General features: G+C 40.7%; 2 protein-coding genes across 24 annotated transcripts in view; one reads left to right on the top strand and one right to left on the bottom strand.

Moving 5' to 3' along the window:
* The first annotated feature begins 69 nt into the window (after window positions 1-69).
* On the top strand, window positions 70-23,789 carry EXOSC8 (exosome component 8). The gene is made up of 11 exons (XM_077810615.1): window positions 70-160; window positions 3,858-3,894; window positions 9,656-9,719; window positions 11,714-11,787; window positions 12,971-13,016; window positions 15,095-15,200; window positions 15,288-15,333; window positions 19,033-19,129; window positions 20,106-20,226; window positions 22,878-22,984; window positions 23,578-23,789. The coding sequence occupies exons 1-11, from the start codon at window positions 144-146 to the stop codon at window positions 23,691-23,693; spliced, it is 831 nt and encodes a 276-aa protein (XP_077666741.1). The 5' UTR covers window positions 70-143; the 3' UTR covers window positions 23,694-23,789.
* The window catches only part of SUPT20H (SPT20 homolog, SAGA complex component), a 63,001-nt gene continuing 62,447 nt past the window's right edge, over window positions 23,718-24,271 (bottom strand). For 18 of the 23 annotated variants that reach the window (XM_077810507.1, XM_077810498.1, XM_077810516.1 and 15 more), the window contains one exon: window positions 23,718-24,264. In XM_077810507.1, coding sequence (XP_077666633.1) covers window positions 24,127-24,264 — 138 coding nt within the window. In that variant the 3' untranslated portion in view covers window positions 23,718-24,126. The remainder of the gene's footprint in view (window positions 24,265-24,271) is intronic. The other 5 variants (XM_077810469.1, XM_077810488.1, XM_077810460.1 and 2 more) reach the window with 2 other exon arrangements.

The following is a 24,271-nucleotide window of genomic DNA, read 5'->3' on the forward strand; positions in this document are numbered from 1 at the left end:
CGGAGCGGCCGGGCTCCACAGCGCCCCCTGTCGGCCACTCCCGGCTAGCCGAATCCCCCCAGGGTGCCGCGCGGGAGAGGCTGGGGGAGCGGAAGTGCGCTCCCGACCCCGGAAGTAGATAGCGCACGGGCGGAAGTGAGACTATGGCGGCCGGATTCAAGTAAGTGACTGGGCGACGCAAGCTTCTGGTCCCGGCCTGGCATTCACCCCTCCCGCTCCCGGGGGCCGGGCTGGCTCTGAGCCGGGCTCGCCTCTGGCCCCGGGGGGTCCATACAGCTGCCGGGCCCGGCGCCATCAGTCTCCTCAGCGGGGCTCTTCGCGGGAGCTGCGGCCCGGGGCGCTCTCAGCCCCCGACCTTGGCCGCGCGGGGAGCCGGGAACGCGGCCCGCGTCTGCCTGGAAGCTGCCCTGGGCCCAGGCCGCTGCCGAGTCCTCCGGCCCGACGATGGCCGCGGGTGCCAGGCTGTGGGTGGGTTTAGCCTTCAGCTGGACCGACCCGCTGCCTGCTCGTAACGTGCCGTGCCCAGAGCTCTGCCAGGCCAGAGTCTGGGAACTGGCCGCTGTCAGGAGCGGCTCCCCCGCTTGGAAGTGGGGGCGGGAGAGAAACACACCGCCTAGGAAACTCCCCTCTCGCCCCTACCTTCCCCCGGCAGAGCTGATCCACTTGTTATTGGTGATCGTGGAAATCGAGCGGCTAAGGGCATGTGTCCTGCGTGCACTTGGCACATGTGTAATTTTATGCATGTGAGAAATCCCAGTGAGTTCACTGGGGTTCCCCATATACAGAGTATGATGCTTGTGCAGAATTGTAATTTGTGGCCCTTACTCTCTGTTAGACAATCAACATTTAATTTGTCCCTCTCAAGTTTTTTGTTGTATTTGTTTGTTGTGTATTTTTTATTCCATCCAAATTTATCTGTATTCTAAAACTAAAAGCTTAGTTCAGAGGCAGTTAAAGCTATTAAGGTTTTGGGTCAGTAATAGGAACGTGCCCTTTAACAGCCAGGCAGTGTCCAGTTAAGGGGAGAGACCAGCCCCTACGTCGCTACACCCCTCTCAGATTATCCACTTTCAATGCAACGTTGCAGTCTACCAGAGAAAAGTTCCTTCTGCTTCAAGGAGTTACAGAAATACACTATTCTTCCCATGTTCATCAGCCTTGTAGCATAACTCACACCCATAACTGCTGTCTCATACTTTTGCCAAAAAGCATTTAATTCCCAGTAATATTGACCCTGGATATGAAACATTTTGGGGCGGAAGTGAGATGGCAGGTTAAGGTTTATGTTTGGCTTTTTTTTTAAAGTGAGAGCTAATCTTAACCAGCTAAGGTGTTTTGAAACATCTGGATCTCTGTCTATGCCAGAGCAAAAGTCTTGGTGGAAGTCATAATAACTATAATCTCTTCCTAATCAAAACAAGGCCGAGGTATTAGAGTTGCTGGAGTGGAGGGATCCATCAGGAGACAGAGGAAAAAGAAAAGGAGTACTTGTGGCACCTTAGTGACTAGCCAATTTATTTGAGCATAAGCTTTCGTGAGCTACATCCGATGAAGTGAGCTGTAGCTCACGAAAGCTTATGCTCAGATAAATTGGTTAGTCTCTAAGGTGCCACAAGTACTCCTTTTCTTTTTGTGAATACAGACTAACACGGCTGTTACTCTGAAACCAGTTAGAGGAAAGTGGGTGTTAAGTGTAAGGACTGGTTGGACAAGGAGTCTGTTCCTAGGCATTTGGGGGAAGGTTCTTTCTGCATTGACCAAACTATCTTTTGCTTCTCCCGTGTCTCACAATCAATTAAATGGGGCATAGTAGCATTTCCTGAGACAGTGAGGAATTGCCCTTATGTCCATGCTAGTTGGGAATATCTCAAGGAACACCAACAGGGATTAACATTACCCTTGTGCTTGTAAATTGTCAGAATTATGTCGAGTTTATGTTGTCTTGGAAAACGTAATAAAAGTTCTCACTCTTAGTTATCATTTCCATGACTTTTCTCCAAAAATCTTTGTTTGAACAAAACCTGGGAAGGCCTTGTGCCAAAGATTAACTTCTCTCCTGGAAATGTCATTTTAATGTCTCTGATGTTAGTGTCATAACAGTTTGTGGCTGTGGAACATTCTGTCTTAGTTTCTGTGTTTGCTGTCTTAGCAACTCTCTGATTTGAAAAATTGTGTCATCAGAAGGGCTATGCAGAAAACAGCCTGCAGCATTAAATTCTATTTTAAAAATGCTGTTGTCATACTACATACATTGGTGTATTTGTAACGTCTATGAAGAGAACGATTATTTATTTATGCTCCGAATAAACATAGGTAGATGTAGGATAACTTGAATTCTTTAATTTTACATTTATCTTAAATTTGGTTAAGGAAATATATTTGTGTTGTAAAGAAAGGCCCTGAGAAGCAAAGTAGAGGGAAGGCCTTGAAAATAAGAAGTGATAAGGCCAGAAGGAATAAAGTAGGGAGGATGTCTGGTTGAAAGAATAACCAATGGGATAAGGGGAAGTTTCTAAAAAGAAGACCTCTGACCAATAGGGGTGACTGCAGATGGTTTTAAATCAAATAAAGAGAATCTATCTTAAAACGAGCCAACACAGCCCTTCACCAACCCACACACCAGCGTTAAAGCCTATGTGAACCCAGGTGCAATGGGAAAACTGTTGGACAGCAAGAAGGCGGGGAGGAAAGCCCTTGGGAAGACAGGAGGTTGTAAATTTCATCTGACTGGAAATAGGGGTGAACTGTCTCAGATTTTACTTCAGCTGAAAACCAGTAATTGGCAATGACATTTCTTTGTTAAAGGGCATAAAAATAAGCTTTTAAAGGGTTCATTGCTAATACCTACCTGACCATGTTACAGCCAACCAATATGGGTTTAAGCACTGGGGTTAGCTCATTTGTAAGTATATTGATCAAATGCTTATAAATGTTTTGTTACTATTTGGATGTAGTAAATTGTTTAGTATTTAGGCTTTTTAGGCATGGTTAGACCAACTACATATTGGTCTTTGGATTTAATAAGGAATTTATGGTTAAATTGGTTTTTAATTTCCAATATTAATAATTTCAAGTATTATTAATACCAACAGTAGAGTAATGTGTGAATCAAAAATCAGATTTCAATATGTTATACACATTTTACAATAGGGCTCTGAGAATTTAGATTGTAAGCTCTTCAGGTATCAAATAATAATACAAAGGTGACACCCCACTGAAAATTTTAAAAAGTGGTAATTTTTGAAGCAGTCACGTTCTGTATGCATAAGCCAATTAATCATCAAACTAACCTGAAAAATTCAAATACTATGTACATTTTAATTTGCAACATTTCTTAAAAAATATTTAACACACCTATCTCAATCAGCTCTCTTATGCAGCCATAACTATGGTATTGCTACCAACTCCATCATAATATTAGCTTTTACAGATTCTCAGTTTTCAAGCTAAGATTTTTTATGTATGCAGTTACATTAGCTGCAGTAAAGGGTGGGTTTTGTTGTGGGATGATGGAGTAAAGTATCTCTCTTTCTCCCATTTTCCAAACTTCACTCTTTCTAACCTTTTTTCAAAGCCCTTGCCACGAGGCAACCATCCCTCCGGAACCTATGAGTTCTGGTGTCAAAATGATCAGAAAGAACACTGTAGAGGGCTCTAGTCTTTCTGAAGTTGGCACTCACTTGGCTAATGTGCTGTCTCCACAGCATTGTCAGCCAAGGAACAAAAACAGAGCTTGACTCTGAAACACAGATGCCCACTGAGTAATGCTTGCTTTTCTTTTCTGCTAGACTTTAGGTAGCCATTTACTTTGTAAAACAGATTATGCATATGAATTTTAAATTTTGTGTCTATTTTAGAACTGTGGAACCTTTGGAATATTACAGGCGATTTTTGGTGAGTAAAGCATCATGTATACATCAGTTAAATAGATTTAGAATATATTTTTCTCGTACAGCTACTGTACTTCTGTTGCTATTCTCTTTACATTACACACAAACTCCAATGGGGTTTTGTTTTTCCTTAAAGCCTTTCGTAGAAGAAAATCTTTCAGACTCTTCAGGACAGGGACTTTTTATTCTATGGCTGTGATCCTGTGAGTGCTTTTGTACATGTGACTAGTTTCACTGGCCTCAAAGGGACTGCTAAGTGTGTAAAGTTAGATGTGCTTAAGTGCATACAGGATTGAGGCCTTGGTTTGTACAGTGCCTTGCACAATGGGAGACCAACCAGGGTGGTGGCTTTTAGGCGCTACCAAAATACAAATAATATCACTGACTGTGTCCTTGGAAAAGACAAATTCTGAGTCTACATTAATAATGCATATTAAACAAAAGATAATAGAAGATAATAAGATGATAAGTAACAGAAAGGATTTGTCAAGAACAAATCGTGTCAAACCAACCTAATAGCTTTCTTAACAAAAAGAACAGGAGTACTTGTGGCACCTTAGAGACTAACAAATTTATTAGAACATAAGCTTTCATGGGCTACAGCCTTCATCGGATGCATAGAGTGGAACATATAGTAAGAAGATATCTATCTATCTATATATATACACACACACATACAGAGAAGGTGGAAGTTGCCATACAAACTGTAAGAGGCTAATTAATTAAGATGAGCTATTATCAGCAGGAGAAAAAAACTTTTGTAGTGTACTTCCTCACACCTTGTCAACTGTCTAAATGAGCCATCTTGATTATCACTACAAAAGTTTTTTTCTCCTGCTGATAATAGCTCATCTTAATTAATTAGCCTTTTACAGTTTGTATGGCAACTTCCACCTTCTCTGTATGTATATATATATCTTCTTACTATATGTTCCATTCTATGCATCTGATGAGGTGAGCTGTAGCCCACGAAAGCTTATGCTTTATTAAATTTGTTAGTCTCTAAGGTGCCACAAGTACTTCTGTTCTTTTTGCGGATACAGACTAACACGGCTGCTACTTTGAAACCTTTCTTTAACAGGGTAACAAGCCTTCTGGGAAGAGGTAGATGTTGTATATCTTGACTTTAGTAAGGCTTTTGATACTATCTCGTATGACAGGCTCATAAACAAACTAGGGAAATGCAACTAAATGGAGCTACTATAAGGTGGGTGCATAACTGGCTGGAAAACTGTTTCCAGAGAGTAGTTATCAGGGGTTCACAGTCAAGCTGCCAGGGCATATTGAGTGGGGTCCCGCAGGGATCAGTTCTGGGTCCAGTTCTGTTCAGTATCTTCATCAGTGATTTAGATAATGGCATAGAGAGTAGTCCTATAAAGTTTGCGGACAGTACCAAGCTGGGAGAAGTTGAAAGTGCTTTGGAGGAAAGGATTAAAATTCCAAATAATGTGGACAAAGTGGAGAAATGATTTGAAGTAAATAGAATGAAATTCCATAAGGACAAATGCAAAGGAAGGAACAATCAGCTGAGCACATGCAAAATGGGAAATGACTGCCTAGGAAGGAGTACTGCAGAAAGGGATCTGGGGGTCGTAGTAGATCATAAGCACACTGTTGACTCAGTTTAAACACTCTTGCAAAAAAAACCAGCAAACATCATTCTGGGATGTATTAGCAGGAGTGTTGTAAGCAAGACACGAGAAGTAAGTCTTTTGCTATACTCTGCACTGATTAGGCCTCATCTGATGTATTGTGTCCAGTTCTGGGTGCCACATTTAAGGAAAGAGGTGGACAAATTGGAGAAAGTTCAGAGAAGAGCAACAAAAATGATTAAAGATCTAGAAAACCTGATCTATGAGGGCAAATTGAAAAAAATGTATTTGTTTAGTCTGGAGAAGACTGAGAGGGGTTTACATAAAAGGTTGTTACAAGAAGGAGGGAGAAAAATTGTTCTCCTTTAAACTCTGGGGATAGGACAAGAAGCAATGGGCTTAAACTATAGAAAGGGTGGCTTAGTTGGAAAAAATTCCTAACTGTCAGGGTGGTTAATTGCTGGAATAAATTGCCTGGGGAGTTTGTGGAATCTGCATCACTGGAAATTTTTAAGAGCAGGTTAGATAAACACCTGTCAGGGATGGTCTAAATAATACTTAGTCCGGCCATGAGTGCAGGGGACTGGACTAGATGACCTCTTGAGGTTTCTTCCAGTCCTACGATTCTATGACTATATGCACCTCTGCAGCAACATCAAATAACAGGTAAGTCCAGAATGTCTGTGGTCAGTTTCAACCCCAGTAGATGTGGCTACAGAAGCAGAGTTTGGAGGCAGCATTTGTACGATAACTTGGGAATGATACTATAAACAAATACTATTAAAGTGATACATGTATTAATCAAGCCAATAATTCTTTAATTGTGAGAGGTTGTGATGAATGTGAGAATTTTGGTGGTAATCCATATGTATGCCTCAGTTTTCTTGTGTTCTTTGTGCTGCTGTACACTGAGTATAAAAGAAAAGGCATGCGGTGTTCGAAGCACATAGTTGTCTAATTGGAGACCAGATATATGAACATCATAAACTGAATAGAACTTACATATGTGACTGTATTATTTGGAAGCAGAAGTTAGCAATTTCCCAGGAAAAACTAGTTTAGCACAGGGTGCTGATAAATACCAGGTTAAACCAGGAAACTGGGAAATATAAAATTATTATAGTATACAAATAAAAATGACTGAAAAATATTTACCATTATTGTTTGCAGCATTGTTGCACCACACAAAAGAAAAGCCTAGTAGAGATTTCATGAGGCAATTATTCCTGTACACATGTTGACCATCCTTTTTCATCTAAAATACGCAGGAAAGAAATTGTCAACTGAACAAGAAGAAATTGCCAGGCTTTCTGGCATTTTTACTTGCATTTAAAGTAGAAGAAGCTCCGTATCCAAAATCAATGTTTTCATCCCATATCAAGGAAACAGCTTCCACTGTAACATGGTGGAAAAATCTGAAGAATGCTGATATTCCATCTGACCTCATAGACCTGGTGGTACAATTGCATCAGCATCCAGCAAGTCTCGCAAGCATAGAACAAACCTTTTCAACTTTGGTTACATCCATTCAAAATTGAGGAATAGATTTGGTCTATTTCCTAAGTCAAATTTGGTCTCCTGCTACAGAATGCTGTGTAGCCAAATGGACCTGGCCTGGTAGTCTGCTACTCTCCATGCTTCTGATTGCTTAATGCTTCAAACCTATAGCCTGCATGATTCATTTTCATATAATCTAATGTTTTTTACTTTTGTTTATATAATAGAGAAAACTGAAATATGAGTCATGACATGTATAACTTCCTTGAGGAAATGCTGAGCCAAAATGCATGCGGACATTCCAGTGTTCAGTATTATAATTACATATGTTAGTATTATGCCCACTGCAGTTTACTTTTTATTTGTACAGCCCTAGTTAATTTTAGAATCTGCTGCCTTATGTGACCACAATTTGAATATGTAACTCAAGCTGAGTGTAATGTAGTGTGCATTAATGAAACCATTTTTAAAATAGAAAATGCCTTTAACTGGGACTAACTTGTTTTTCATGGGGTAGTAAAAATCCTGACTTAATGTGGTAAAACCCACTCCTGCTAAATGCCATCCCGTTGCTGCCTGGGAGAGACAATGGGAGCCTCAATGACCGTGACATTAACACTTAATGCCTGGGAAGCCGTACAGAAGGGGCTGTGAAACAAAGGCTAGACAGGTCTGAACAAAAACAGGTCTTAAGGTTGCTACTGTGAACAGAGGACACATGGATAGAGAGAACGGAGAGGGACATCAGTATCAAGGCATGGCAAAGCTATTGCTTCCACCAGTATATACTCTGTCTTAAGCTTACTTTTCCCACGCTAACCTAAAGACTCCAGATCCTGTATTCCAGGTTACCAATAAATGTTATCTTGGTTTTGGAAATTGCGCCTTGCTTCACTGCAGTTACTCACTGTTTTGCATTGCTCCCTAAGAAGAAAAAGCCTTTCTGGAGTCTGATCTTGGTTGGATTTGCTTTGGAGAGCCTGGTGAGGAACTGGGTGCTAGAGCCTGAAGGCTCAGCGTAGGAAGTGTTCAGGCCATGTAGCCTCCCCTTGTGGAAAATTATGGGCCCCACAATAAAGGGAGCTATTTGAAGGCCTGTTCATAGCATGGACACTGTAAATCTGTAACAGATCTTCAGTATGTTCCACAGCAAGGGACAGTTTAGATGGTGAACCAACACCCTTTCTGATCCAATTTGTGTGTTCAGTTTATGTTGTGAAACATCTGAATAACTATGGTCACCTATGCAAATTGGTGAGGATTTTTACCAAACCTTCCCCAGGAAGTGGGGTGCAAGGGTCGGGAGGATTTTGGGGGGAAAGACGTGTCCAAACTACATTTCCCAGTAAACCCAGATAAAGTTTGGTGGTGGCAGTGGAAATCCAAGGGTAAAATAATTTTGTATCTTGGGGAAGTTTTAACCTAAGCTGGTAAAAGTAAGCTTAGGAGGTTTTCATGCAGGTCCCCACATCTGTACCCTAGAGTTCAGAGTGAGCTGTAGCTCACGAAAGCTTATGCTCAAATAAATTGGTTAGTCTCTAAGGTGCCACAAGTACTCCTTTTCTTTTTGCTGAATAACTATGTGATTGGCTTTTCTGAACTTGGGCCCTGTTTAGATTTCTAAAGTATTTTCATCTTAAAAGATCAACAATGGAAAAAAAGTTTAGTTACAAAAATTAAACAATGCAAACATTTGGAAAATTTCATTCAAGATTATCAATGAATATTTCTTCTCAAGTTGGCTCTGGGTCCTGAAAAATTAGTTGGCCTTTTTGATGATATCAGACCTCTGACTCAGTTTCTTATAGTGTCACAAAATTCACAGATTGCCACTATATTCATAGCAATTTACTGATTGCTTTGTCACTGCACCACTGATAGGAGGTATTGCTTTTATTGCCGAATGTCCTAAATAGCTGTAGGAAGGCACATAGTACTTGGCCTTGAGATGCTTTTTCCTGCTGGACTATAAAGTTTTTAAAGTACCATATATACTCGTTCATTACCCCGTTCGTCTATAAGACTACCCCCCCCCCAAGATGGATAGGTAAAAATAGTAAAAGCTGATTGACGCTTTCATAAGCCGACCCTATATTTTAGGGGTTGGCAAACTTTGGCTCCTGGTCCATCAGGGTAAGCCGTTGGTGGGTCGGGACATTTTGTTTACCTGGAGCGTTCACAGGCACGGAGCCCCTCAGCTCACGGTGGCTGTGGTTCTCCATTCCCAGCCGCCACTTCCCGCAGCTCCCTTTGGCTGGGAACGGCGAACCGTGGCCACAGGGAACTGAGGGGCTCCATGCCTGCAGATGCTCCAGGTAAACAAAACGACAGAGTGTTAGATATTCAATTCAATGATTTCATAGAGTTTAAAATCATCAAATTTTGGTGCAGACCCGTTTATAAGCCCACCCCCGCTCTTTGATGCGTCAACTTTTTACCAAAAATATTTGGTTTATGAACGAGTATATATGGTAACTAAGTTTTGGGCCTGTAACCCAGATCACACTAAATTAGACCAGAAAGCTCACCAGCACACAAATCTTTGAGTTTATCCTAGTGGTCTTATCATTGCAAATTCCCATTTGAAGATAAACACAACTTTATCATTATATACTCTTGATTGTGTAACATCATGAAAATGTCATTTAACTTGAATTGTGTAATGTTTATGTTTAGAAAGAAAACTGCCGACCTGATGGAAGGGAGCTAGGTGAATTCAGAACAACCACTGTCAACATAGGTAAGTGTTTAATGTTGGGAAGTGCTGGTGACTGAATCGAATGGAGTCAGTTTTTATACCTGGAGTCTTTAATGAATGGCTGATCTATTTCCACAGAGCTTGATTTCAGAACAACCAGGGCTGACATTCTGTGTTGCACCTCAAAGAGTCCAGGGATAGTTTTAAACCATTGTTGCACCCTCTCACTCCGGACCTACTCAGTGACACCCCAGTTGATCCCCCAAAGCATAGTTTAAACAGCCATGGGTGGCTGTCTAAATTAAGGTAGCTTCCCTATCTGCCTCTGGGCCACAGCATTTCCCTGAATCACTGTGGTCCCATTCCCAATTTGCTGCTCCTGCCTCCAGCACTGATTCTAAGACACCCCTATATCAGGACTTGCACAGGTGTGTCAGAAGGTGCTTTATGGCTTTCACAGTTCATACATTGGGGGAATTCTTCCTGATCATGGCATTTAGAACCCTTCTGTGCTGCTTTGGCCATTTTACCTGGCATAAAGGTAAATTTTCATCTACTAAAGTTTTGACTATTCCTAATTTAGAAAAAATGAATACTTTAGAACTTGATAATTAAAATAGAAATATAAAAAATGCATTAGAGAATTAAAAACATGATTAAATATAATTTCTGTATATATCAACTCAAATTTAAGTTTAGCCAAAAAAAAAAGAAAAAGCCCTTACCTTTTGCAAGGTGAACTGAAGCTTTTTATGGGTAAGTGCCAAAAACCAAATAGGACATTCCATCATTATGTACTTTTAAACCAATTTTTTTGTCTCATTTATTAAATAATTAACAAATGACAAGTCTAAAATATATTTATTTAGTGGTGCATTTCCCATTCTTTCCATGTAGTGAGAAGTTTGCCACTTTGCTTTGGCAAAAAGCAAATTAAGCCCCACAATGTGCCCCTCCTGCCAAATCGTAGTGCTTAAAGCAGATTGTGGTTCCCCGATGGTGGAAATCAAATTGCATTCTTTAGCAAAATTGCCAGTTTCTCCTGCCTGGCCATCTGGCTTCACCCCTATGGTCTCTTTCACTTACTTTCTCTTTATTGTTCTCTCCATGTTATGAGTGCATACACTCTGTCCACTTCTCTGCCTGCTCTATTTCCATCATGGCTTACACATTTCTACCCACTTTCTCCTTTATTCATTACCCCTCCTTTGGGGGGATGCTCCCTTTTCTTCTGTCCTTCCTTTCATGAATTTGCTCTCACACCCAGTTCTTCTTTGTGGTTCTCCTTCCATTCTTCCTCTAATCTCCTGCTATATATGCAACTCCTATACTGCTGAGTCTGCTCTGTTCATCACTTTCCCCAATGTCCTAACATCGGCTGGAATGGAAAGTGCTTTTTTTTAAATAAGTACTCTGCTGGATCTTCTTAGCACATTCAGGCTACAGCAGTTTCCCAATAAGAATATGATAAGGCAGGGAATGGAAAACAAATAAGCAGTGCTAAACTAACAGATCTTGCAACCCCTTACTTGGACAAATGTCCTTCCTCATAAGAGTAGCCCCAATAACTTCACTAGCAGACTGCTGAAAGATCTTTGTTTTGCCTCACAAAACTGGAAGGGAATTTAGGTGATAGGGAACTGGACCAGAGGGAAAATACAAGGTAACCTTGTCAGTAAAACAGGTAAGATAGGAGAAAATACTGGTCTGTGCATTTTAATTTATAATATAAATTCAGCAGTCTGTGAAGATATCATGGTTTCTCACAGAATCAAGTAGAAAAGCAGCATAAAAAAGTCTTCATATTATATTTGAAAAGTTCTGGGTAATCCAGTACTTTGAATCTCTTGTGGGGACATATTCCACTTACCCTTGGAATTCCCAAACATTTAAAACACACCATGTATCATGTCATTTAGTCTAAGCGAGTGGTATGGAAGCTAAAACTGGTAACTGACAGTGTGAAGATGGATATTAAGTTAAAGAGCTTTCTGAGGTAGCAGACTGAGATTTTATCAAACGTGTTCTCTTTTCAGGTTCAATTACTACTGCAGATGGCTCTGCCCTGGTGAAGTTAGGAAATACTACTGTAATTTGTGGCATTAAAGCGGTATGTTTACTTTTTTTGAGATGGAGAAATAATAGTTAAGACTATGTTTTAGTCACGGGTATTTTTAGTAAAAGTCATGGGCAGGTCACAGGCAGTAAACAGCGTGGCCTGGGACCCCTGCTGGTGCTGGGGCAGCGGGGAGGAGGTTGTCGGGGCTGGCAGGCTCCCTACCCCGCTCTGCGGCTCCCTGAAGTGGCGACATCTCTCAGCTGCTGGGTGGAGGTGTAGCCAGACAGCTCTGTGTGCTGCCTCTGCGCCAAGTGCCGGCTCCGCAGCTCCCATTGGCCGGGAACCACGGCCAATGGGAGCTGTGGGGGGCAGTGCCTGCAGGCAGAATTCAGAGTGCAGAGCTCTTTGGCTGCACCTCCCCATTGGAGCTGAGGGATGTCACTGCTTCTGGGGAGCACCCCCGAGGTAAGTGCTGCCCAGAGTCCTCACCCCCTCCTGTGCCCTAGCCCTGAGCCTGCCCTCCTCCGCCTCCAAACTCCTGCTGCCCCTGGGGGCCGGGGTGGGAAGGGGACAGGCTGGTGGATGCTGCCGAAGTCACAGAAAGTCATGGAATTTGTGACTTCCATGACCTCCGTGACAAACGTCGCAGCCTTAATAATAGTTAATGTAAAGATAAAGCCCCTACTTATTAAATTGAAATCGATATGCCTGTCAAATACACGTACATTTTTTTCACAGGAGTTATTTTGAGGATTGAAGATTACAGGTAGATTTGGACAAAGGAATTAGGGTACAATCAAGAGAGAGAGGTGTGTGTGTGTGCGTGCGTGCATTGTTGTTTGTGTAAAGAGTTGTTTGGCTCTTCTTAAAGAAAACAAAGACCTTATTTTTGTGTATTAATTATTTAGTTTTTGTGGTGATTAATGAGCATTGATAATGAAAGAAATCCTCTTCTTTCAAGGGAGATGTTAATAAATATAGCTGTGGAAAATCCAGTTATAATAGTCTTTAACATAAAACAACAAGCAATTCATTGAAGAAATGATCATAAGTAGAGTAGCTGGAAAATCTAGCTTGGTTTATGAAAGCATTTTGTGCAGACAAAGCTTTGAGCCCTTGTGGAAATAGGATTTGTAAATTATATTTAACATCTTTTAAAAAGTCTTTTCAAACCAGTTTGTAGATACAAAGCTTTTGTTCCCCCTGAGTTTTGTTGTTGTTTTTGCTTTTATAGGAGTTTGCAGAACCCCCAGCACAGTCCACTAATAAGGGATATATTGGTAAGTTTTAGAGCTTTGTCAGTTTTCTGCCTTTTTAGAAAAAAAACAGCGTTAGTTATTTCAGTTAAATGCTTTTAGTGATTGGGAAGAATCTGGTGCAGTAGATGTTTAAAACAAATAAATCACATTAAATAATTGCATTACAACGCACAGAACCAGTTTAGTAAGATGACACATGGGAACTGGCCTTTTTAGAAGTAGGTGACAGGTTAGCTAAGGAGTACTAGTTATGGGATTGAGGGTTTCTAGCAGCAGCACAAGGCAGAGGCACAAGGTGGGATTTGCTCTGCCTTCCGCATGTGAGAAACCTCTCCTCATGGAAACTGCCTTTTCACTGCCAATTCCAGCCCCAACTACCATGAAACAATGGGAGGTCAAAGCAAGATATCTGAGGAGACAGGTAGGTGAGCCAGAGAACTCACCTACCTGTCTCCTCAGATACCTTGTTGTGGGTGAGATTGTTGTGGCAGTGGAAGGTGAGGTCTGATGATTCAGGAAGGGCTGCAATAAATTGTATGTTCCCTTGTGTCTTGATAATGCCCAAGAAAAAAATTGGCTTGACTTCAAAAATGGTGAGAGGGAAGTATAAAAATGAGACTTCTGCTGAAATTGAGTCTAACTAACTAGGGATGGTCCTGATGTAGGCCCTGATCCTGGAAGGGATCTTTGCAGGCGGACCCTTATTTCCATATGGAGTTCCAGTGAAATAAATGGGGTCCACTTTTGAGCATCGCTTTGTGAGATTGAGGATTTACATTATAAAAAGGTGGTTTAGATATGATGTCTTTGGGGAATTTACTAGATTGTGTTCTCAGTTTTCTGTGATTGTTCTGAAATATTTTTTTGCTTCTTTTATGTCCAAAATGGCAAATTTGGGCAGTTAATAAAAGGAAATGTGTCATACCAGGAAAATCAGACTCCTGGAATGAAAAGATTAGAGTTGTTGTTTATCTAATTATGGATATTAAGAAATAATTTGTGGTTCATGATCTACATAGCAGGACCTCAGGTAAAATGCTTTAATTTACTGTAGCTAGGAGTATATCTTTATTTCATTCTGTAAATGTAAATGCTATTTTATGAAACACTGACTAATAAATGAGTGGGAGGGATAGCTTTGTGGTTTGAGCACTGGCCTGCTAAACCCAGCGTTGTGAGTTCAATCCTTGAGGAGGGCTGTTTGGGGATCTGGGACAAAAATCGGGGATGGGTCCTGCTTTGAGCAGGGGGTTGGACTAGATGACCTCCTGAGGTCCCTTCCAACCTTGATATTCTATGATTCTATGATTCTATGATCTGTACCCTGAATCATATATCACTTTGTGTAATTTTGGAAGAAAAATCATGCAGACCAGTGTTCCCTCTAATTTTTTACATCCATGTGTGGAATGAATTTTGTTATGTGCACCAATATGGAGGTGATGTGTGACACATCACCTTCATATTGGTGCACACAACAAAATTCTTGTGGTGGGGGTGGGACCGACAGGTTCGGTGTGCGGGAGAGGGCTCAGGGTTGGGTGCAAGGGGTTGGGTGCAGGGGGTGAGGGCTCTGGCTAGGGGTGTAGACTCTGGGGTGGGGATGGGGATGAGGGGTGCAGGCTGTCCCAGGCTTGGGGTGCAGGCTGTCCCGGGCCCGTGATGGGAGAGAGGACTCCCCCCAGCCCTCTCGCTGCAGCAGCTCGGGGCCGGAGGAGAGGCGCCTCTCCCTGGCTGCAGCAGCTTCATCTGGGCCACGGGAGGGGCTCCTCTCCCCTGGCTGCAGCAAGTCCAGGGCAGGTCTGTGATGGGGCCGTGGGAGGGGCACTTCTCCCCCAGCCGTGGCAGGTCCGTTCTGGGAGAGAGGCATCTCTCCCTGTCTCAGCCCTGAGCGGGGCTTAATAGGCAGCTGCGTGGCCACGCAGCTTAGAGGGAACTTAGATGCAGACTTGATTAATGTTAACAATTCATGGTCTGGGCTTTCATTTGAAATGCATGGTACTAATTAAGACCATAAAACGCTTGTATGCATTTTTATTATTATAACAGACTGTATTTTTTCTTTGTGTAGTTCATAACTAAATATTTTTGATTTCTAGTTCCGAATGTGGATCTACCACCGCTCTGTTCATCAAGATTTCGCCCCGGACCTCCTGGGGAAGAGGCTCAAGCAGCTAGCCAGTTCATTGCAGATGTGATTGAAAAGTGAGACCCACTATAACACAGTTCAATTATGAACACAGTTATGGGGAAGAATTTTATTTCTTAATTTTCTGTGTCATTTTGTTTTAGTTCAGAAATAATAATGAAAGAAGATCTGTGCATTGCAAATGGCAAGGTAAGAAAAGGTTTGGTGTTAATGGCAATGTCTCAGAGTAAAGGGGGATAATCATTTGTTAACAGGTTTCAAGAAAACCCTTCAGCTTTTGGGCTACTATTCTTATTTTTTGTTAATTTTGGTACCTGCACTCTCTTTGGGTTACATCCAAGTATAAGGTCTGCGTGATCTGATTACGGAAATCAATATCGATGGGTGTATCAACTATATTTTTGAAAACATTATGCTGTTTATACAACTCCTAGAATGCTAAGTACTTTCTTGGCTTGTAGTGTTTGATTCAAGAACTCATTGCAACAGCATGTCTTTAAACCCAAGAGCTTAGTAAGATACAAAGAAGGAACGGGTGATGATATGGATAACTCGAATGTCCAGAGATAAAATAGCTAATGCAGAAGAAAAATTTTGAAAGGGTTTAAACCAGAATTAGGATGAGATCGTCACAAGGGGAAGTTTATCCTACATCTGTGCACTGTGAGATTTGTGTTCCTTCTTTGAAGCATCTGGTGCTGAGAGACAGGATACTGAAGCTGGTGGACTGCTGGTCCGATCCAGTATGGCATCCTGTTTGTCATCAGAGTCCATATAAAACTACTTTGTCTTCCCTGCTTTTGTAGTAGGAATTTACTGTCTTTTTGAAGCTCTGGATCTTGCATTTAGTAAAAACTATTAGGCCTGTCATGGGGGCACGGTGTGGCGAGTTGACTCAGTGCAAGGTTGGTACACTCCATCACACGGTCGACGGGATTCCCTGTTAAGTCAAACAATTGCGGTCGGAGGACTCAGGACCCCTGGCGGGGCCGAGCAACCAAGCAGTTCGTAGACCCTGACCTGGGGCAAAACAAACAGACAATACAGTGGAAGGCTTGGACCCTGTGGGAGGGCAGAGCAAATGCTCAGTCTGTCGCCGCTGAGCCTCCTGGCTGGGCTCTGACTCTGGGCAGGGTCGAGCAAATAATCAGTTTATATTGGGAGTCCCCAGTAGCCACGCCTTAATGGCAAGTGCAAGGGAGGAAGTAGGGGAACCCTACTCCATGGGTTCCAACCTATGAAGCTGTAAATTCCCTATTAAGGGTTCAAGCATTGGCTTCTAACTCATTCCCTCAGTCACTTCTTACCATAAGGCCCATCTTGGGCATTTCCTCTCGGCGTTCCTGTCAGTCTCCAGAGTCAGCTGATCAGGGTCCATGGTCCTGACAGCCTGGAAAGCAAACATCCTTCCTCTTCCTCAGTCAGCCCCGACTGAACTGGGCTGCCTCCTTTTATCTGTCCCTTTCACCTGGAGTATTCGCAGCAGGGGCGAGGAAGCCTGGTCTCCTGGGCCCACAGTGATTAATCAGCCCCATTGGCCCAGTGTAGTGTTGATACACCCCGTCACTTGGCCAAATTTAGCAAAGCTGCAGGGAGGCATAAAGAATACACCTGTGGTGGGCCTGCCATGCTCGCTGCAAGCAAGGGTATATTCACCCTTTGGAGTTTGTTTTGACTAGGATTTAAAGGTGTGTTGTCGGAAGTTATTAGCTAATGTTAACTAAAACTCCAGTGTGGACAAGACAGTGTAGATGTTTAAAACATGCTAAGCTGGTCAAGTTGAACCCTGGCTTTCTGTTTTTCATTGAAAACCTGAAAAATTTCCATGAAAATTTTTGGGAAAAAAACAAAATTTTTCATGTTTCAAAAATATTTTTTGTTAAAAATACTTACAATTCTCCAGCCAGTTTTAAACCTGGGCATCACTTACTTTTCCTAGAGGGATGAAAAGACCTTGAATTCCAACATGTGTGTTTTTGTTTTTCCTTTGAAAATAAGGAGGCATTTTGCGTAGGGAACAGAAGAGGTCCATGTTGCAGCTTTGATCCACCTATCTTCAGTTCAGATTTTTGTACTGAAGTCATCTCTCTGTTGTCCTACTTTTTAAACTTAATTATAAATGCCTTTTGCCATGTTTAACTGCCACTCACACTAGTGGTCAGCAAACTTTATTTCAGACTGCAGATCCAATGCTCACGGAGGACTGACAGGCTAGATTTGGCTTGTGGACTGTTAAATTTAGGGCCTTACCATTTTTGTGGCTGTGAAGAACACGTCATGGACCATGAAATAAGCACTTCCCCATGAAATCCAATGTCCCCTTGCTCCTAGGAGTGCCCCAGCAAAGGGGGCTCCTAGCTCCGGCTGGGCTGGGGAGGGACAGGACTTGTCCATTCCCTGCACTGCCAGGGTGGGGGACTAGACCCATCTCTGGTTGCCTCCCCTTGCTGCAGGATGCTCTGGAACTGGACAGCAGCCCCAGAGATTCCTGCAGCTGGAGGAGGCTTGTAGAGTTAGATCCAATCTTCCCTGTGCTGCTCAAAGCGCCCCAGCAAAGGGGGCTCCTAGCTGCTAGTCTGGGTAGGGCTCTGGCAGGACAGGACTTGCTCTTTCCCTGCAGGCTGCTCTTGGGTCTCTCTCCCAGCTGCAGATAGCTCCGCACCCTCTCATCCCCACTCTGTCCAGCTCTGAAGGCAGCACAGAAGTGAGGGTGGTAATCCCATGACCAATGTTCCCTCTAATTTTTGACAGGCTGTGTGCGCAAAAAATTTCTTCTTTGCAAATTTTTGAAGCAGAGTTCAAATTTGTGCGTCATGAAGCAAATGCGCCCAAGCAAGTAAAATGCTTATACATTTAAAAAGTTTTAATTTGCAATTTGTGATAATAGTTTTACACCATGTTATTTTATAAATGTCATTTTTAAATAGTTAGAAAAAGGAAATTTAACCTCCTTTCCCTTTCCCGCCATTGCCAGTTAGTAGAATCTGGCTGTGTTGATAGATGGCGGGTGAACAATGTCAAAAGTCACCCGTAAATGATATTTCGGCCTGACGCCGATGTAGTATTTCATTTTTTGTGCGCGCGGTTTCTCGCCGTGTACGCGGGGTTTAGGATCTGTGTGCGTGTGCACACGCATACAGCTTAGAGGGAACAGTGCCCATGACCCCCACCCACAATCTTCCACGGTTACACCACCTTGAAATTTCAGATTTAAACATCTGAAAATGTGATTTTTACCAATTTTCAAATCCTATGGCTGTGAAATTAACCACAATAGACCATGAATTTGGTAGGGCCCTAGTTATGTTTAATAGCTCAAGTGTAAAAAGTCCATATATATATTTTTTTGTGACATACCAAATATGAATTGAATTTCTCACCCATGGTTTTCTAGTGGAGGCAGAAGTCATTCTCTTTGTTGATAAAATACAATACAGTGGCTGACTACAGATGGCTATCTGCACATAAATAACTCCTTTTAAAAAATTGGAATTTTTCTGTGGTGACCATAATGCAGAAATGTGTGTGATGTTCTTTGCTGCCCACTCGGTAAAATTGCTTCCTCAGCCACTTCTTAGCAATATCAATCCTAATAATCTGGAAATGTGAAAATATATTGACTGTTTCTCACCAGCAAAATTAATATTTTGTTAAAATCCATCTTCTTGGAGTAGAGCATATGGGAACAGGTGAGGCTTTTGATCAGAAGAGCCAACTAAATTGCTATGCTTAGTGAATTGGGTGGGGGGAGCTAAGAGGCCATGTATTCATATTTGTTGTTAAAGGATCAGAGGATGTGTATTACCATTGGCTTGTAACCTGAATTAGTGTGATACTGGCAGTTCAAAGGATATATCAGATCTCACATGTACAAACTTTGTTTCTTAGCTTGCTTGGGTTCTATACTGTGATTTCATATGCTTGGACTATGATGGAAACATTTTGGATGCCTGCACATTTGCTTTGTTAGCAGCTTTAAAAAATGGTAAGTGTCCTATAACACACAATTGTTAAGCAAATTACATTCATGGGATAAATGTGTTAGTAGGAATCTGAATCATGGTGAACAGTCTGTTGCTGATTTTAATTTCCCCAAAACCAGAATATGTCAGCAGTTAAACCCCCCATCTTTTTATTGAACTACTGAAGCTATAATACAAAGAAGAAATATGTCACTAAATTGATGTCAAAGTTTTGTATACATGTTGTTGATCAGGCTGTAGGCTACCTTGCTTACATATGCTTCTTGCACATTGTATTAATCTATTATAGGACGGAGAGCCATTCCACCAGATAGGTTAGTTTTTCAGAGCAATGGTATTTGTCTTCAGCGTACCAGAAGTTTGGACACTCCACTATTGATCATAAGCAAAATCGTAATTTCAGTACACCAACATCTAAATGAAGTGATACCTGTTCGCGTTATTTAGTGTAGGGAAACTAAGTATTTAATCACTTATATTTTGTGTGATGCAAACAGGAGATATTTAGAAGTTATTAACATGTTCACATTTATAATTGAAGAGATCACAAAAGCAGGATCATAGAGGAGTAGAGAGATGTGATGTAGTGATAGGAAAAAGACATGCTATTGTGTGGGGTTTTTTTTTTTGTTCAGTGTGGTTCAGCTAATGTACTTGTCATGTAGAAAGTGCCATTATGGTGTGTGTGTTTTAATTTCCAATTTATTTTTTTTACAACTGATCGTTTATACTTGACTGACTCTGAACAAAATAATGGGCTCAAAAAGGATGAGTGGCATTTGTTATTTTTGCAGAAAACAGGTACCCCATATTGTCTGATTTGGGACCTGCACTCAATAGGAATTGCAGTTGCTCAGCCCCATAGAGATTGGTGGATGTTAACATAGAACAGTTCATAAAGAATTCCTTTGGGGATAAAGCCCAAATTATCTTCAGCTAGTTTAATATCATACAATTAATTGGCCTCTTCTCTTTCAGTACAGTTGCCAACAGTTACTATAAATGAAGAAACTGGTTTGGCAGAAGTTGATTTAAAACAGACAAATCCTTTGAATATCAGAAAGCATCCAGTTGCTACATCGTTTGCTGTATTTGACGAGTAAGTTGGTAACTGTATCAAATGTATATATATTTTGTAAATTGTTTAGTGACACACACACTGGTGAAAAACTGACACTGTTGCCAAGAAGCTGTGGTGGCAAAATCCTCATGCAGTTATGTCAGTGCACCTCATGGACCAACCAGACTTTTCAGCTACTCTAATTCAGGGCTGATTATGTTGAACTGTTACATAGTTTTATAATATGAACAAATGACCACCAGAACAAAATTAATACTACCAAATTTCCCCTGCAACTGAAGCCAGATTTGATCTCCAGATTTCACAGCTTAGTCATATTGGAAAGTATTTTAATATTGAAATGTACTTGAGAGGTGTAGCTTCATGATGTTGTTGTATTTATATACTTTTCATCCCAAAGGGCTTTACTTACACGAATCACTACATCCATTACTGAAACGCAAATACCTCTGGCTACATCGTGACAATTTTTCAATAGCTCATAACAGTTCACAACAGTTTCAGGACAGAAAGTAAAGAACTTATCCAGGGATTGACATAGATGGCATGTAATTACTCAAATTAAAATTTGGCCAACTCTCCAAGTTAACGTCCTTAGATCTAAAAGGGTTGCATGTTGTCAGGCTCTTTATTTTTAAATCTGTCTAAAAGACTTCTTCCTTGAAATCTTTCTGGTTTTTTCACTAAAATAGCAGGATTGGGGTACAAGTGGTTCCCCAGGCCAGACTTTGCCTCTTGGGTTGTGGCCTCTTTGAGTTTTGTTGTCACCAGCACTTGCTAATTGTTATAGCCCACATATCTCTGGCAAGCCCAGAATTAGAGAGGCCCTTAATTCCCAAAGGGTAAATGTAAAGTCTGTTTCACTCTTCAGGGATTCATCTGCTATGAATTACTTGTAGACTGTTTTCTGTTACTTCAGGCCCTAGCATCTTTTTGTCAGTAGTAAAATGGAAATGTGTTAGCTTCTAAGTATAATAACTACCAGATAAGAAAGGTTCTAAAACTAGCTGGCGAGCAGTGCTGATAGTATGCTGCATCTCTTTCAATAGCCACAGTCAACAGAAATATATCTTTCTGTTTGTCCTCTCAAAAATATTTACAGGCAGCTCCTTAATATTGTTAATGTGGGGGGCAAGGTGGGAGTGAGGAGGGTTGGTAACCTGGTATACAGCTATCTCCAGCAAGAACTCTTCGGATGAAAGGCAGTGTGCGCAAAGCAGTAATAACTCTTAGGCGTGTGTGCCATTGCACAAAAACAGCAACTGGAAAAGCGACACTGGAAAAAATGAACAATGAAAGAACCTCCTACCTTCCCTTCATTGAAATCCTCTCATGTAAAACAAGCAAATGTTTTTGCAGGTTTCCCTCATCAGTTACCTGGGGGGAGGGTGGGAGCAGGTACCCTTGGTTAGGGGGTTTATGTACTGAGATTGAGTTGTTCTGTTCATTACTTTATGAAAGTTCAGGCAACTGCTTGTCCTCTTTTGATGATGCCGATAATATGAAAAACATTACCCAATTATAGAACTCACCACTTTTTAAAAATTAGTTGTAAGTAACGTAGAATAAATGCATTCCCTTGGCAGTTTCACTGTATTTAGTATATCAAATTTAAATTACATTGACTTTAAAATACACTTTTTTTTTGAACAGTGTGGAATTGGGAATTCGCACCAGACATTCCCAATAATATTTGCACTGTTGTTTATAAACATTTTGCACGTTCAAAAAGGTTGTACTAAGGAATGTTTAAGGGTTTTCGTAAAAAGCTGACTTATGTCATCTTGTCCCATTGACTCCTCTGTGAACTTTTATTATTTTGTCTCTGTATCTGTCCATTGTAGTATAGATTTCTAAAGGACTAAATGGTTCCAACAATTTTTATTGTAGAATAAAGGATATTTAGCATAATTTAATAATTTAGTCAATTTTCCCTTTAAAATATTATGAATTTTACACTATTTGCTGTGGAAAAAACTAATTTGGGGTCTTGAGAAATCAATAGCTTTCATCGCAGGGGTAATATTTTTGATCGCTTCCTTGATTGAACAGTGTAGTAGATCAAAATACAGTCCTTGATTCTCTTTCAAAGAGTTCACTAAAAATAAATATACATACAAATAAGACAAATGGGTTTTGTAAGTACATCTATAGCGAACGGAAATAATGGTGTTTTCACTTAGTTTTCTGTTAACGGTAAACAATCTTATAGCATGTAGTCACCATTTTAAAAGATTTGTTTTACAACAATTCTAAACTTTTACTGTCTGTTACTGTAGTAGCTGTTTTAGTGCTGCAAATTGTAGTTTCCTGATTAGGGCATAAATTTTTAAAACCTCTAAATTTAAATTTTATTTCTATTTACAAACCCTCAAACACCCAATTGAGTTCAACATTGAAGTTCAGTAAGGGTTTGCCTTCTCCCCATGTTCTTTAAATTAGGGCATCCTGACGACAGAACAGTGGACGTTTATAGAATACTTCCAGAAGTACTATATTCAGCTAAAAAAAAACTATATATAAATAAAACCTTTTAAAAAGTTAGCCTAAAGGCCCCGGGCCAAATTCATCTTAGATGAACCTTTTCCTATCTGATTGTTTTGTATGTGAAGATCCAGTAGCTTGTACACAAACATCCCACCCACCTCTGGATTCTCTTCTTTTAAAAGCACAATACTCATTGTTGATCCGACGGCAGAAGAGGAGGACCTGGCAACTGGAACGGTAACCATTGTAATGGATGAAGAAGGCAGACTATGTTCTGTTCATAAGCCAGGTACTTTGCAAAATTACTGCAAGTTAATTTGACAGGCAGCAAATTTAAAATTAAACAGTTGGAATCAAATTCTATCTACAGTTGGCTGTTATTTCAGTAGTACATGCTACATAGTAATATTATTGGCCTTTAGCATGTAGAGCCATCTTAATACCATACCTGTGTCGGACAGTGCTCTCAAAACAAGTAACATTTTCCTTCACTTAGTTGAACTATTTCTTAAATGAACGTTACTACTGCAGTCTTCTTAAAAATAATCTACAGTATTGCATTTTGCAAGAGTTGGTGTGGTTGCTGCAATAAATAACCTTTTCCTTGAACAAATTGTCTTCATGACTTGTTTAGACATACTTGTTGCAGAGGTTGGATCTTGAACCGAGGTCTTCTCTTGTGCTAGTAAGATTTGATATTTAAAGTAAAACAATTTTCTTAAGGAGAATCGCAAACTAGACCACCCTGATTCTTAAACAGTAAAGTAACCCCCATGACTGAACGGTTTTAATGTTTCCATTTGATAAAAATTTTAAAGAAAACAAAATGGAAAACCAAGCTACTACTTTCAATTTTGGGGGGCTCCTCCCCTCTTTTTTTAGGTGGAAGTGGCTTAACAGCAGCAAAACTTCAAGACTGTATCACCCGGGCCGTTACAAGACACAAAGAAGTGAAGAAGCTGATAAATAAAGTGATAAAAAGCATAAAACCAAAGTAAACATACAGCAAGGTCTCTTCAAAATGGATTTGTAAAAATTGTATTTGTTAGAGCGTTCACCAACCTTTTATACTAAATAAACAGATATTAATACTACATTTACAAAGTTCATATTTTCTAAAATGTATCACCCTTATACTATGTACAGTGCTGCTGAATGGTAAAAAATACAAGGTTAAAACATTTTGTTAAAAATATGAAGTGACTTGCAAAAAAACAAACCCTAGCTTTTTGTTAGATGAAATTCCTATTTTCCATAGAGTTGGCTTCCCGATACAGTTTATACTTATCGGCGTTACTTCAAAAATTAATTTTCCCATGAGCCATTTCAAACACTGATTTGATTTTGATTTTTTTTTTTGAGCTTTCTTAAAAAAAAAAAATTTAAAATCACTTCTGCGTCTATTTTATTTAAATATAAACCCCCCAAGACTCAGGACTTTGGAGGGGTCGGTGTGCCTCTTTTCCTTTTACTTTTGGACTGGCTGCCTGAATGTTGCTGGTGTCGTAGCTGAGCTGCTTGTGCTGTTGCTGCTGCCATAGCCATTTGATGCTGCAAGAATCGCAACTGCTGCCGT

The sequence above is a fragment of the Eretmochelys imbricata genome, chromosome 1 (genome assembly GCF_965152235.1).
Source record: "Eretmochelys imbricata isolate rEreImb1 chromosome 1, rEreImb1.hap1, whole genome shotgun sequence".
NCBI classification, from domain to species: domain Eukaryota; kingdom Metazoa; phylum Chordata; order Testudines; family Cheloniidae; genus Eretmochelys; species Eretmochelys imbricata.